This window comes from Motacilla alba, chromosome 1, assembly GCF_015832195.1.
Source record: "Motacilla alba alba isolate MOTALB_02 chromosome 1, Motacilla_alba_V1.0_pri, whole genome shotgun sequence".
Lineage (NCBI taxonomy): Eukaryota > Metazoa > Chordata > Aves > Passeriformes > Motacillidae > Motacilla > Motacilla alba.
In genome coordinates this window covers 65372416-65388440 of record NC_052016.1, presented here as the reverse complement: position 1 = coordinate 65388440, position 16025 = coordinate 65372416, and the positions used below count along the sequence as shown (strand labels likewise).

Genomic DNA, 16025 nt, shown 5'->3' with positions numbered 1-16025 from the left:
TGGGAACTGGATTAGTATGGCTTACATGTCTAAGATGCAGCTACAGATAAGAGACATACCAATTAGTTCTGTCAAGTCACTAAAATACTTCATTTCAGTTTTTTATGTTTTCTTACCATTTTTCTGTTGCACCTATTGCTTAAGTCCCACTGAAGCTGACAAACTGGTGAAAAAAGAAATGGCTTAGTACTTTCTCTCCAAGTTCATACTTCTGATATTGTGGAGCCTGTGGATATTAAATATCCCAGGGTGTGACAATCCTTCTGTGACCTGCACTCTCTGACAGCTTATAGTGTCAGAGATAGGACAGCTGTTGGAGGACAGCAGGATGACTCAAAAGGATGGAGACCAGAAGTAGATGGGATGGTGCAAATCTCCATCACATGAAATAATGGTGTGCTAAATTTTGAACTTCAGATTTCTCATCTGTTACTTGATGCCCAAGAGTCAACACATGCTATCAAATGATGGGGGCTTTTTAAACATTTCTTTTTGCAAAGCACTCTAGGTGATCCTAATGTGTTTAACTAAGAATTCAAGACACTAGTCACTCAGGGCTAACCTTAACTGCATCAAATGAAATTCCAAAGGTACAAAGGAATAAGTTAATTAAGCCTTGGGCTCAATTTTTTGTTTGCCATTCAAGGAAACGTTCACTTCTGCAAGGACATTAGGTTCTGCAAGGACTTACTAAAAGTAAACTGCCTACGTACAACATGTGCAATAACGCACAATAGACGTTAAGGAAGTAAAACGTAAATTCCCACGAATTCCCCTAAATAAAACAAATATGAATAATCTGAGTCACAGCAGTTTTGTTCTCTTTGGGTACTCTTCATACTTTCACTAGAAATATTTGTGAGAGTTAACTTTAATAATGACAGTAATTTGAAGCTAAATATGGTAAAGTACTTAAAATATTATCATGTCATTTGGAGCACTTGGGAATTTCAGTTCAAGTTCAATATTTCTAAAAAAAGAAGCTTGCTTATGTACTACAAACTAAAATTATAGAAATGTGATTCAAGAAAAAAAATAGGGCATTTGCTTTGGATTTTGGTTTTCTGCCATATTTCATTTATACAATTCTGAAACAGCCTTCCACGTGAGATAAAGAACACATACGAATCAATTACATTCTTCCACTTAGTGTTAAATTTATGAGAGCATTTGGTAGTATAAAAAGATTCTCTACTCCACCCCTTTTGATGTTAATGGCTTCCTTCTGTGCTAAGTGACTGATGTATATTCTGTCTGTGTTTAAGAATAGATTTTTGCGTCACTTGTGAACACATCCAAGAGCAGCTCTGGCAACTCTTCAAGTGGGCTGGGAGAAGACGTTGGTGTGTAATTCCGCTCTGTTTGTTCTTGACTGGGAGAAAAGTAACCTTTGGGTGACCTCTTGACCCCAGTGTCTGGAATTTCAAACTCTGGACAAATGCAATAACCAATCTTGTGAAGTGGTGTGCCTTTATTTTTAGTTACTGCAAAGTTTCCCTTTCCTTACTGCTGTTTTTATTTTAGCCAGCATTTTCCTCTAAAAAGTTCTAACACCAAACAGGACTGTGACTTCATTTTGCTGGTATGGGAAGTTGTTCCTTATGGTTTTGCAGACAGAGGGGAGAGCTTGGGGAAGTTTCAGAGTGGAACCGTGCAAGTAACTCAGTTTAATATTCTTGTATTCTTCTCCCCAAACTCACTGTCAGTTTTGATCTGTTCTGCCCTCAATGCTCATGTCCTCAGCAAGCAAGCTTGCAAACACAGTCTGCTTCAGACTGAGGCTGATCCTTAGCTAGGCAGGGTAGTCATACATCCTCTTGCCTCCTGTCCCACCTTTTCTATTAGAGCTACTCAAGGATCCCTTGAATGATAGAAACATTACAACCCTGACACTGTAAATAACAGGAACAGATACAAACATTAACACACTGTTCAGCAGGTTCAATTGGAAAAAGTCTGTGCAAAAATTTATGGCTTGGGGCTCAAACCATCATATCTTCGGAGGTAGGGAAATGTTTGCAAGTAGATTACTGGTGTTCTTATTAATGCAAGCAGTGTCTTTCAGATGATTTGGAAGGCTGTATTCAAGATTTCATTGAAATGAGAACAACAAGTAGTGGTATAAGCTTTGTGCTTATGGAAATTGAGCCTTCTCCCATTCTACAGAATTTCTATATAAGCAGACCTTTACTATAAGGTGTACTCATAGAAAAGGGAAGTCTTATATAATATAAAAAAGAGCAAGTTTTTAAACAAAATAAGACCATACACCCTTTGTTCTGAAGACATACGTCAGAATACCATGGGGACTAGAGGTTACAGAAGTTACTATGTTACTGGTACTTTCATATTCAGATCCTCACTTGTGCTACAGGCCAGATCACAAAGTGTTAAAAGAAGTCTTCTTTTAAAAAATGGTTGCCATCTCCTACATGTGAGTGAGGTGAGTGAGGTGGATCTCTGTGTCAGTTTCTGTGCCACAGACTCACTCCCTTGTTATCAGAGAGCTTTGACAGAACTGCAGCAGCACGTGGAACAGGGAAAAGCATTTCCTTCCCCCCCACCCCACTTCCTGACCAAGAAAGATAAAAGCAGAGTTAAAGGATGCCAGCAGGACACTGCCTGAACAAAGCTTGTTGTGCTCCTTGAGGTAGCCTGTAGGTTACTCTGTTTGTCCAGTTGTTGCCTTTCAACACAGTAAAGTGCTTGTAAAAAATCCTGGAAGTGTGCAGTTAATTTATGAGCAAATCAATTCTCCATCTGCAGTTTGCTCCTTAAAGGCCATATAAAATCATGCATAAAAGTTATCAAAATTCTTTTCTGTCTGTACTTGTTCTCATTCTGAGCAGTAGATGTGAGAGATGCAGAAAGAAAAGTGCATACAGAGAGAACAAAGCTCTAGCAGGAAATAAGAGTAGGCCCTGAAGTATTTGTGGGGAGGACAGATGGCAGAGGCATTGCTGCTTTGAAGAGATGAATGCAATTCCCATCTTACAAAGTTACTTGAGATTTCTGCAGAGTCCTTTCAAAGTCTATGAGTTTAGTCTGAACAAAAAGATAAAGTCAAAACAGCTTACACTCACTGAGACCAATGGCCACCATGAGGAATAAAATCATCTACCCTTTCTTCCAAGAAGATGTAAATGTGGCTTAAAAACAGATAAATCTCCTACTTGTGCCACTAAGTTAAATCCCTGAGGAGTTTACTTTCAGTAAATTTTTATTTAAAAGGGCAGGAAGAAATGGTGATTTTTCATTTTATTTCACTGGAGGGCTCTACTGAATCTAGATGGATGTCCTCTGGGAACAAGATAAAACCCACAAGCTTATTTGAAGAGCCACAATATAATAATTTCATCTTTTCCAATAAGGTTATCATCTATTTAAAATTGTTATTTTTTTAAACTTAGTCAGAAACATTAATCTCCAAAGACCTTTATTAAAAGAAAAAATAAATGAAAAAGCTGCTTTTGGTATTGTCTAATTAATGGGTGATATTGATTATTATGAAATAGCAGCTGTCAGGTGGTCAGGTGGCCAATTTATTTAATAGATGCAAGTTTTTTTTTTTTACAAATATTGTTAATACTTCTTTAGTCTTTTTGCAACTAAACACAGATGAATCTCTAAAGCAACAGATATTTATATTTTTTGTTTTTCTTGTTTTGTTTGATGCACTGTGGCACAACTAGCTAACTCTTGTAGCCTTGCTCAAAACGCACATGTGCCACTAATCTACTTTTCTTAACATGTGAATGCTGCAAGCTCTGAGTTCATGCCTGCCCATGATCTTAGTACACCTAAAATGTAGGCATGACTTGACTACAAGGCGTGGCTTGACTATATGTCAAGCCTCTTTCTGTAGCCAGTGGAAAGAGAGAAGAACTTCCAGAGGGCAACTAAACATGTTCTACTTGAGCTAAGAAATGCTCTTCAGGTCATCTCTGTCCTCAGAGCAAATACAGAAGGTATTTCTGTAGGATGATTATTTTAGGCCATATGCTTACCTGCTAACATCAATAAAAATGGATTAAATTTCATACACAGCAACATCCACCTCATTCCATAGATGCACAGAGCATATGATTTTTCCATGGCTCCACTGTAGGAAGAGTTAGGAATAAAACCCAAGCTCTATGTAAAAAAATTATACTTCTTGAGAATCCCTCTTGTGATTCAGTGGGAACTAGAGATCTCAACACTTGAACCCCAACATAAGAAAGGATAGCAGTGGCTGTGACGACTACAACAGCAGCACTCATCTAACCTTTGTTTTAATGGCTCACTGAAGAACCAACCCTAAGGAAATTACCAATGTAGTCCATGGATATGAGCATGCAATATGCAAGAGAATAATCTTCCTTCTTTTTTTGTTTTCCAAGTTGCTTGCTTAAGTTCTCAAGAAGTCTAAAATTACTTTTGAATGGTGTCCTAAGAATAGGACTTTTTGCAAACAAGTTTGTAATTAAATGAAACATATTTTCACAAACAGTGAATAAGGTCTGCCTTAATGGTAAAAATATGTAAAAAGTTCCAAGATAATGCAAAACATTCAGAATATTTTAATTCTGTACTATTTTCCATTGTAAAACAGGCTTATTTACAGACAGGATATATTCACCTGTAGCACTTACCAAGAAAAGCAAGTCTGAAACTAGCAATATTTAAGCTTCGTTAGAGAAAAACATGAGGTTATAGCATGACTGTAGTCATCTGGAAAGGGACACTGAACTACCACAGTCTCTCCATGTCACAAATTTAATTTCCGAGTCTGAAAAATATATCTATCATACCATCACTAAAAGGTATATTCCATGAGGACAGCCAAAACCAGACTCTGAGATAACTACCTAACACTTCCCAGAAGAACCTTCATTTCTGACACCAGATGCTACTGTGATTTGGTTGAAAACAAAATGGTAGGAATTTTGGAGATTTGGAATGCAAAGAATATTGCTGGCTTTATATTAAAAAGTGTGAGACATTCTAAACATTCTTAGATACAAGACAGACTGCCATCTGTTTTAGTTTCCTGCATCAACTTCTCCAAAGGAAGCCAAGAATTATTTAGAACCAAAAAAATGTGCTATGTGCACCTCAAAATAGCCCAAATGGTATTTCTATAGTTGTTTATCAAGCAGGTAACCTCAGAATCATATTGTTTCCAGTTTGCGTTGGAAAGTATCCAAGAGGCAGCTGCACCTGCATAGGCAGTTCTACCAAAGGCAGCAGAATTGTGTTTCTCATAAGGCACCGAGGTTAACAGCAGCATCTGACACCAGAAAGTAGCAGCAACACTTGACAAATGTTCCTGGAACAACAGCATTGCAGAAACACTAGAAATGACTGAAAACTATTAACACCCCAACTCAATGTAGGAAAAGTTCTTCTAGGTTGAAGCCTCTCACCTACTGAAACACTGACAGAAGAAATTCAAAGAAAGGAAAAAAAAGCCAACAATAATGACTGATTAAATGCCCATGCCAAACCACAGTGAGTCCTAGGTAGCCTAATAAACTATTTTTAATTTTAAAAAATGAACAGCAGCAGCAGGTATATACTGTTGCCTCTTCCCACTGCTGGGCAAAGAAATTTTGAATTAGAAATGTTACAATCAGCTTACAGACAGCAAGAGGAAGGTGCTAAGTATACAATAGTTGTCTTTAAAAAAAAGCATTTGAGTCAAACCAACACTGAAATTGTTAGTGGTTCTTAATTTGCATTGTGGATGTAAAATGGAAGACTAAGTAAGTCTTCCTTCTAGTCTCAACACTTCACAGGTTACAGAAGAAGAAATGCCAGATTTACAAAACAAATATGGAGCAAATACAAGCAACATTTTACTTGGTGACTCAGAAAATGTCTCTTTTATATACTAGTTGAAAAGTAAAAGGGGGACAAGATTAGAGCAGAACTTCAGTTCACATAAAACACTTCCTGTGAACTTACATTCTTTGCAACATATGCTGTTTGACTGAGACTCCTGAACTTGACCCACTCTCCCCCCTTCTCCCATAAGCCCAATCTCCCTCTATCAGTAAGAGAAGATAAGCAGGTAGAACTCAACTTCAAGAATGGAAGAGGATATCGTCCAGCTAAAGAGTGCAAGAGGAAAATCTTCATTTAAAAACTAAAGCTGAAGGCAACTCTCAAGCTACAAGTACAGCAAAAGAGAGAACATTCAGCAGGAGGTAGCCTTGTCCAGTCTATGGAGGTATGTCACTTGTCCCCAGTGACATACCCTCATGATACTACTTTGTTCATGACTAAACATTTAGCTGGAATTTAATCTTTTTTACCTCCTCTTCATGTAGAACCACTTGACCTTTAAGTGGATTTCCCAGTGGTGCTGTAGTCACAAAAGGTTGCCAGACACTTCCAACTGTTCTTGGGAAGAGGTCATACAGATCCACAAAGTATCCAGTCTTACTAGAAATGTTCATGAAGTACAAGGAAACAGGATTGCATGTAGTAACATAAAGAACATTTTTATGTTCCTCTTCTGAAATAAGAAAACAAAATAGTGAAAGGCTATTGACATGCATTTCTCTTCTGGAAATAGACATGTCATAAACTTGGCAGATGATATAGCAAAAAGTACTGGAAAATAACCACTGTTGACAAGGGAGATAAAGGGAAATCATCTCTTGATATTAACTAAATGTTAACAGACAGAACCTTGCCACAACACTATTAACTCTAAAGAAGTAGTCCAAGACACATTTGTATAGGCATGACTGCAGTGTCTGACAGCTGCTCATATGTTAATCTGATTTTGCTGGCTTATAATATTGTTTCTTCTTCTTTCTCTATCCTATCCTCCCTTTAAATTCATGTATTTAATAATTAAACATAGTACACTGTACAAACAATGTACAGAACTTTCCCCATAAACCACCTTCCTGAATAATTTCGGACAATTCTTGAAACCAATAAAAAGCTACCCAATTTCTGTTTCATTTCCATGAAAGCCTGCTAATGTACTTGTAAATTGGACTGCAAGCAGAAAGAGCAGCATTCCAGTATTGATCATTAAAGATCTGTACATAACACATAATAAAGTCTAGAATGATGCCTTGGAATGGCTACCTAGAAGAGAGGCTAGACAGTTAGAGAATAAAGCAGGTATTTATTAAACCCCTGTAACAGATACACCTTGGGCAGTGCAAAAGCCTTGCAGAAGCGACACCCAAGACGGACAATGGTCACGAGATTTTCAGGCAGATATGCTTTGTCTATTTGCATATCAGAGGTTAATTGTCCAATTACAGCTTCAGGGAATGAAGTCATATTCCCCCAGTTTGCTCCCTGCCATATACTTTTATTTATACTTTTCAGGGCCTGAGGCTGTGAGGGTGACCTTGGTTCCAGGCCTGGAAGGCCTGTTGTTTTGTCTGACCAAAATGGGAAGAGAGCTTCCTAACACTCTGTATGGAATTCAGAGTTCTACACTAATGCAGTACAGGATCTGAAAATTATAAAAGCTAAAAACTTAGGGGAATCAAGGCATGCTTAATGATGAACCCTAAAAACATTTATGAATATTCCCAATGGTGCAATTCCCTCTGGAACATAAGCTGTAGAGGTAACTAAGGCAGGCTTGGTTCAGTGAGAAAGACTCAGAGCACAGAGGAAAAAAACACAGCACTCTCCAAGTTAAAAGATTTCTATTAAAATTGAATTGAGAGAGGAAAAGTCAAAGAATTGTTTTTGTCAAGTAACGCAGTGCTGAACACACAAATTTTACAAACTTGCAATTTTGTGGCTGTGTTCTACTTTAAAAACACATCTTTTTCTTAGTTTGAGAAAGATGCTTATCCTTACAATGACCACAATGACTCAGTGAAACTATGCACCAATTTCAGTGGATTATTTTTGTATTTCACCTACTACTAAGAAAAAAAAAGTGGAAAAAGGTAAGTTATTATTCCTATAGTTCACTCTCATACTATATATTTTTAATTCCCTTATTACAATTCCTAGTATTATTCCTATACTCTACTGCAAGCATATCTAGAAATATACACTACTGTAAATGCACTGGAGAGTTGTTACTACACTTGAAATCCCTCATACTGCCCTTTTATATTCTGCCACTGGCTATTGGCAAGAACTCAAGAAGTCAACAGCCCAGTCCTTCCACATCTCCAGGACATCTCACCTCTTTGTAACATTGCAGATCATTACAAAAGTCACAGCTTTTCTTACTGTACCTTTTGTTACCGAGACGTCACAAACTAAGTTAATTTCATCTAAAGGCAGGGTCCAAAAAGCAAGTTCTTCTGTGAAACTGATGGACCTGGCTTCATGTCGTTCCACTGGAAAGCCTTGAATATTTAAGTACACAGGGCCCTAAAACAAATAATAACCATTAGGGCTTCCTAAAATATTCCACTCCTCATTCTTTATGAAAATACAGAAGTCTTCTTAATGTTGTAACACTATTAACAATAAAAAACACCAAATAATTTTATACTTATTACTAAACAAATTAAAGGGAAAAGAAAATGCCTTTTATATAAACTCTCAGAATATCCACACTATCATTTCCTTTATGGTAAAGAAACCTCCCGCCTCTCCTCTTTAGTTTTTTCATGGTTTGGAAACATTATCATTTAGTAGCATTAGGAGATATCATTTACTGATGAAACACATTTTATACAATGAAAATATCAGAATATTTCTGTTTCAAAGAAATTATATGGTAATTTCGTATTATATAAAGTTCAAATCTCACCCATACACCACATTAGAAGTACAGGTTTTTCTTTACTCACTGGAGTAATAATTACTGAAGTTAAGCCAACAACTCAGAGCTGAAAAGGACTTAGAAACTTTGGCTGCAGATCAAATTGTACCAAAGGTTCAGATTCAAAGTTGCCAGTGCCAAAGACCTGTAAGACTTCGGCTGCAGGCAAAATAGAAACAGAAGCAGCTTTCTTTTCAGTTACTGATCTTAGCCAAAAATTGAGATCTGGGGCCTGTAACTGGCCACCCCTAAACATCCAAGACAGCTACAAAGTTTCTTCAGATAAGGTATTTTCAATATCCTTATAAATGCTTCTTTTCAAGAACTTCTGGCCAAGCTTACTGGTTTTCAAGCACATCTTACATGTGACAGCTAGGTACATGAAAATGGTAATTTTTCTAGTCAGTGTAAAAACTCCAAGAACAAGTGACAAGGACCATGCCTTGTACACATGCCTTGTACTCTTTTTCCTGAAGAAATTAATCCCATGTTAGACTTGTCACAATCAGTACTATATCAATAAAAATACAACCAGTACTATATCAATAAAAATAATTTAAAAGACAAACCTTTACTTCTATTTTTTGTGTTTCTGATGGACACAGCATTTTCTTTTGTGCATTTCCTGGCTGATCAACCTTCCAGTAGCCCATAAACTTATGATCTGGTAATGGCAGTCTGTCAAATAATGTAGGGACAAATGAATTTTTACATTTATTAACCAGTAAGTGATATGGAATAAATAATTTAGACAACTGCATTTTTCCAACAAAATACATCTGAAGAATCTCTTGGCAGAAAGTGTTTCCTTGCTGAAATATTTCATTCCTTTTTACATTTTAAATTACAAAAATTTTAGCCTTCTGCACTAATACAGACACAATCTAAGCAGCATCATAAAAGAAGAAGCAATGTATATAATATGGCCTCAAAAGGAAAAGATTTCCACTTTGAATTATGTGAGATATATCCAAACCATCTCTTGCTTTGCTTTATTTGGATCAGGTTGTGCCAGCACCCCTTAAATGAACTCCTGTCAGTAGCTCACTCTTCTAAAAGACCAGCAGAATAAGCACAGCAAGCTCTGTGGCTCGTTAACCATGAAAGTCAAAAATTATTTCTGTTTATTTTACCACTGCTCACATAAAAAAAGGCAAAGGAATACAGACATGAGAGCATTCCATTGCCTTCTGGCCAGTACAATCTACAGAAAGGATAAGGACATCTTCAAAAGCCACATTTGCTTGCCTTTGTCTAATTTCCTCATTTCTGTATCTTTTATCTAAGGAAGAAATATGTGAACCACAGCAAAACTCATTTATACAGGAAAACAAAATGCTGATGTGTGACAATTTAGCATCACAGCAAAATACAGACAGTGCAATTTCTCTTTCTTTCCCCTGAAGTGATTTACAGCCACTGAAAGCAGTTTGACTTCATTAATTGGCACAGATACCTTCAAGCTAATGAACTCATAACTTTTGGCTTCTTTTTTTTTGGGACCAGTCACTCCTAAAGAGACCTCCTATCAAAACAGCATTTTGTGTTACATGCTGTTGCACATTATTGCACAGCTACAGGACTTGGCAAAAGAATAGAAGACATTCCTTCTCCCAGTTTCTATAAATATCTTCAAAGTCTATTTTAAGGAAGTTCTCTTAGACTGTTTGTTAAAAGTATCTGCTTGGTCTCTTCTGTCCTATTTGATGATGCTTGCTCCTACTGTTACAATAATCTTCCCTCTCCTTACCAACCAGCCTGGCACTTTAAAATATTAGAGGTTTGTTTAATTTCTTGTCCAAATTATTTTCAGAATAAGAAGGGATCCCAAATTAAAATAAAAAATCAGTTTGACTATATATAAAACTTAGAGAATTTTAGTTTTATTTTATTTTTCCTCTAAGAACTTATGGGAAAAGTCAGGGGATGAATACAGATATCTCTTAATTTTTGCTAGTCATTCAGGAAAGTTGCCTTAACATTTCTTAATGACATATTGATAGCAAACCTCAAGCAACCAGAAGCCAGAAGTCGCAGGCATTCACTCAGCCTCCATCACCATTCTGTGTTTGGACCATCTGCCAAGGCAGTCAGACAGCCAAAGAAACTGTTTTGCAAACAGAAAATGGTTTGGATGCTATTGATCATTGGTGCTCGCAAATAAATAAATGGCCAGCTGCCAGCAATGTGCCATTGGGGCATGTAATGAGGAAAGAGTGTCTCATTAATTCCCCCTCTTAGTCAAAGAATGAGGAGAATTTTCATAGCCTGTTTGTTGCCTGACTAAAAATACCAATAGATATCAATGTTTGCAGAGTGATTAATTTTGCATTTTTCCTCACTTCATTTTGCATTTTTCCATTCTTACACCTAGCTAGTATAGCCAAAATTCTTCCCAAATGAAGAAGAGAAATTAGGCCAGATTAAAAAAAAAAACAAAACCAAAAACCCCCAAGTACATGGGGTTGTGTTTTTAAATGGCAAATTAGAACATTCAACACCATTAGAAAAAACATTAATGATGCAGTATTTCAACATATACAAAATTCTTAGATACATTTATTCATGCAACCAGAAGAACAGGCAAACAGTCAAGCCACTAGACTAAATGTCAGTTTAGATATCTATGAAATAGAATTTTACTTCAGGCTTCCATTTGGGTTTCTAAATGATTTATTGGCAAAGCATTGTTTATGTCTTGAGCCACAAGCTGTCTTGTGTGCAAAAAAAACCTGGAGACTTCTTTTTGCTCTGTGACTCTGAGCAGCATAATCTCTGATATGCCTATAATCAGCAATAATTATTTCCCATTAGCTCAGTGGAACATCAGCTCTCACAAGGATTTGGGCTTTAGTTTTAATTCCTTACACATTACTCCCATGGACAATATCCTAGAAATCAAGAACTTTACTAATGATCATGAAAAGCTATTGAAATTTGAAACAAAACATATGTTAATAACCACTTCTAACCAAATACCCTGCTTTTTATAGCAACAGAATTACAGATTGTATTCCCAAATAAACATTTCTATTCTGTTTCAGCTTTCTGGAAATTTTCTTTGCTAATAGTTCTTCTCCTCCCTCAGGAAAACTGATTCCTACTTTCTCCTAGATTTTTGAGTTTTGTTCTCTTCCTTGTTTCTGAATGATTTAGTTTCTCTGAGGCAGCAGAGCTAGTCATCATAAATAGCAACGAGGAGAGAAATGTAGGTCTGAATTTCAGAATAATACAGAAAGCAGAGTTCACAATACAGAGCTCTTTGTGAAGAGTAATATTTTTTCTTTTCTTTGCTGTCCTACTGCTCTCTTGTGTAAATCTGGTCTAAGAAAGACTAAGAGTATTGAAGAAGATGGTTGCATTAAGGTCTTACAATCAGTCTGCTGAATGAGTTTCAGGAGGGACTGAGGGTGCAGAACAACTGGAACAACACATGCACAGTAAAAATGTGTATACATCTTAACAGCCTTCCCCTAGTGAATACCTATGATACACATCAAAGTAAGGAAACTACCTTATTTTCTCAGGACTTATAATTATACCAAGCAAATTTTGAAAATAACTTGAAGTGACAGAACTAGTAAAAACTTCACTAGATGCTCCTGCCACACTGCTGTATTTCAAATTAATTAACCAAATAACATTTACATAAAAGGCAGATAGAAAACAATGCAAATGTCAACACTGGCAAAAATCTGTAAGGCAAAGAGATCTGACAGATATAGAAAGTGCAGTGGCTGAGTAAGAATGGTACTAAGACTTCACAGGTCTCTCCAAGCTGGGGTGTACAGAGCAATCCATGATTTTTGCCTTCATCAAAAGCTGGAAAGGGTTTCTAGAACAGAAAAGCTACAGGCAGACTGTATTAATCTTGTGAGAAATCCAAGATTTAAGAGCAATTTCTAAGGAATTATTCCTGATCAGTTCTTGATAATGGATGTGTCAAAGCCTTTTGCTCAAGGAAAATTCAAAATTGTTTTTCTGTTTAGTCACCTTAAATTTTAGATCCCGTTTTTCTACATGACTACTGCTGTCCATGAAATGTATATATACACATTTCATGGGCATAGGCAGGGTTCAGAAAAGTGATTGCACAAGACCTACAGTTGATGGGGCAATTCTACAAGAAATTACTGTTTAGCCTGAATTTCTGCATGCACAGCCATCAAAGGGGAAATGATCTGTCAAAACATAATTCTCTTGTGCTGCTAGAAAACTTTTCAAAGTGACACCTATAGAACACAATTTCTTTCCATTTTATATTTTTGATTTAAGAAAGTAAATTCATTTTAGGGTATTTAAAAAAAAGATCAAACAACAAAAAACTTAAATCACCAAACAAATGTGTTAAAAGTCAATGGAATCTGCTCTATAAAGTTATTTGTTTAGGTCTCGGAGAACATACTACAAGATGGATATGAATGTTGTAAAACTGCAGCTCCGCTGAAAGCAAATTCTTCACTGCCAGGCATCATATTAGTACAGCTGTGGAGATGAACTATGACATACAACAAAGCCGCTTAATATATGATCTTGTAAACCAGCTCAGTGCTGGCACAGACTGTATAATTCAAGGCCTCCAGTAACAGCCTGTGCTTCATCGAGCTGAAAAGATTTCCATCCCACGTAACCTTTTTGGACTTAAGTAAGATACAGCTTGAAATCAGGAAAATTCCTTGCCAACCCGTTCTCCATAATTTATCCAAACATATTTTGATTTGAAGACATTCAGCAGACATTCTGAAGTAGACATTCAGAACAGTTGTATGTTAAAACTCCTGCTCCCTGACAATTCCCCTTCCGCAGCTGGCCCTGCAACACACAGGGTTGACAACAGACATGTAAGATGGGAGACATACCCAATAATTAACTGCAGATTACCAGGGGGGGAAAAAAGCCACATGAAAGAACAGTCTCAAGAGAAAAACAAAGCTGTTAAAATGTACATATTTACATTACATATAAAAAACCCAGTTCATATAAAACAGATATTGAATTTATAGGAAGCACCTGGAAGTGAATAGTGACAGGAGGAAAAATATGGAATTGCAATTTCATCAAGGATAAATGTCAGAATTAGGATTAAATGCTGTTTCACCTAGAAATTGCAGATGGTCTGAACTGTGCACTGAAATGGCAGATTAACATGAATTTAGAAAAACATGACATAACAGATGTCAATAGGAAAAAACAAAATGTAATTGTACAAATAAAGAAAGATAATGAGTTAGTACTATTAATAATTCATTTTACCTACTATGTCTTGGCAAACCATCATAGACAATCCATCTGCTTTACATACAATACTGATAAAAATCAAAAACTAGTGGACAGGTGGTACCAGGAGAGACAGACAGTACTTTAACACCTGACAATACTGAACATGTCAGTACCTTGAAGAATGGTTATCCAAAAAAAAAAAAGGATAAAAAATGGAAAAAAATGGCAACTGAAGAAAGCAAAAATATCAAGTAAAGCATTCCTTTACAGGTCTAATACATGATATTAATTTTGCTAATAAATATATTAGTATAAACAAATTAACTTCTCTCTTGAAAAAACAACTACTGCAACAATCATTCTGTAAATGGTCACTATACACCATCTAATCTTCCCTTTCAAGACTAGATTTATTAATTCCAGAATTTAATCTAAAGTTCCCATAAGGGTCACTGCAAGCATCTGTTCAATTTTCCTTGGATTTCAGCAATTTCAGTGGGATAAATACCTAAATAATTCTTCTATTGAGACCCTGTATTTTAGTGTGTTGCTTGTGTGTCTCATGTTTTTTGCTTCCTATATATTGCAGTTATGTTGCAGCAGCAATTTAAATAATTCTGATTTATGCAAGTTTTCTTTTTGATTCAGTAATAGGTGACAGACTTCTCCAAAGCTTATTAAAATAAGAATTCACAAATCGTTTGATTCAAGATATGCCAGACAGCACCTGTGTAAAGGAGTCAGCATTTTACTATAACAATTTTCGTGCCCCAGAATCTCCTGGAAATGCTTCTGTATCACAAAATTTATTTGTACAGAATTTGTATTCTAATACAACAATTTTGCTGCTGTATGACTAACATCCTCAGGAAGAATTGGTTTGGACTATGATCCCAGTTTTCATGTTACTTAATAGAACTGCTGAGTAATTTATTATGATAGCTAGTAAGTCTTTAAAGTCTACCAAAAAAAGACTGGGACACAGAAGTCATCTGTGAGGATATGCTGTTGTCGCTGGAACAACACAGAAATCACACCTAGCAATCACACCTTCAGATTGCCAACTTGTGAGAGCTGGTAGAAGCAGGTAGGAAAACTAGCTTAAAACAGGAAGTGATACTGACATGTCATAAAACCAACCTGAAAAAACCCAATATAGTAAGAAAAATGTAAGTGTGAAGAAAGCTGATCACAGAAAGTGAAAATGGGGTAAGGGCTATGGAGGGTTTTGCAAAAAGGATGTGATTTATGTTTAGAAAACCAGAGATGAGTTAAATATGGCATGAAATGCAAACACACTGGGCTTTTAAAATGCCAATACATTTCTATTCTGTACTCTCATGCTACTGTACTTGGCTCCAGCAAAAATGAACTTGACCAGTTTCACACCCAATACTTAACAATGGACACACATCAAGAGAAGACAAGGAGCATCAAGGAAAAATAAAACCAAACAGAGGCCTTAAAAACAGGGAAGATTGAGAGGTGACTTTCTAGTGCCAAGGCTCTTTAGAAACAAGACTGACTTGCCTTGGGAAGTTATAGAACTTCATCTCTGAAGGTCTTCAGGCGTGAACCATGAAAAGATGAGATAAGGTTTTAGAACAATCTGCATCTTTTCTGAAGGAAGTGGGCTGGACTAGATTAACACCAGTATCCTATTCTCAGATTCATGAAAACAATAGAGAGATCAGTACTCCAGTACCTTTTCTGCAGCAGTCCAAACAACATATACCCAAATACCTCAGTATGTCTGTCCATCATGGGAGCTTGCAACATGGGCTGGAACAGATTTGGAGAGATTATCTCACTGTTCTTTAACCTCAAGATAGAAACAACTGTGCCTTAACATGAAAGATGTGGCTGTAATTCAAGGTGATCTACCTGCGGCTTACAAGCTCCATAGGAGTGAATCTCATTGCCAAAATCAAGGTTTTCTTGCAATGGAGGGGTAAGAACCTGAAATGCCAGCTGTAGTGGATGAGAGTGAGGGATTGAGACCAAGACAGGTAGGTTGGACAGACCATTAAAGCCAAGTGCTCAGCCCAGCACAGTG

General features: G+C 36.6%; 1 protein-coding gene across 1 annotated transcript in view; it reads right to left on the bottom strand.

Moving 5' to 3' along the window:
• Nucleotides 1-16025, bottom strand: part of VWA8 (von Willebrand factor A domain containing 8) — a 179536-nt gene that overhangs the window by 52573 nt on the left and 110938 nt on the right. The window contains exons 27-29 of the mRNA XM_038156079.1: nucleotides 9319-9427; nucleotides 8214-8352; nucleotides 6300-6502 (exon numbers count right to left, since the gene is read on the bottom strand). Coding sequence (XP_038012007.1) covers nucleotides 6300-6502; nucleotides 8214-8352; nucleotides 9319-9427 — 451 coding nt within the window. The remainder of the gene's footprint in view (nucleotides 1-6299; nucleotides 6503-8213; nucleotides 8353-9318; nucleotides 9428-16025) is intronic.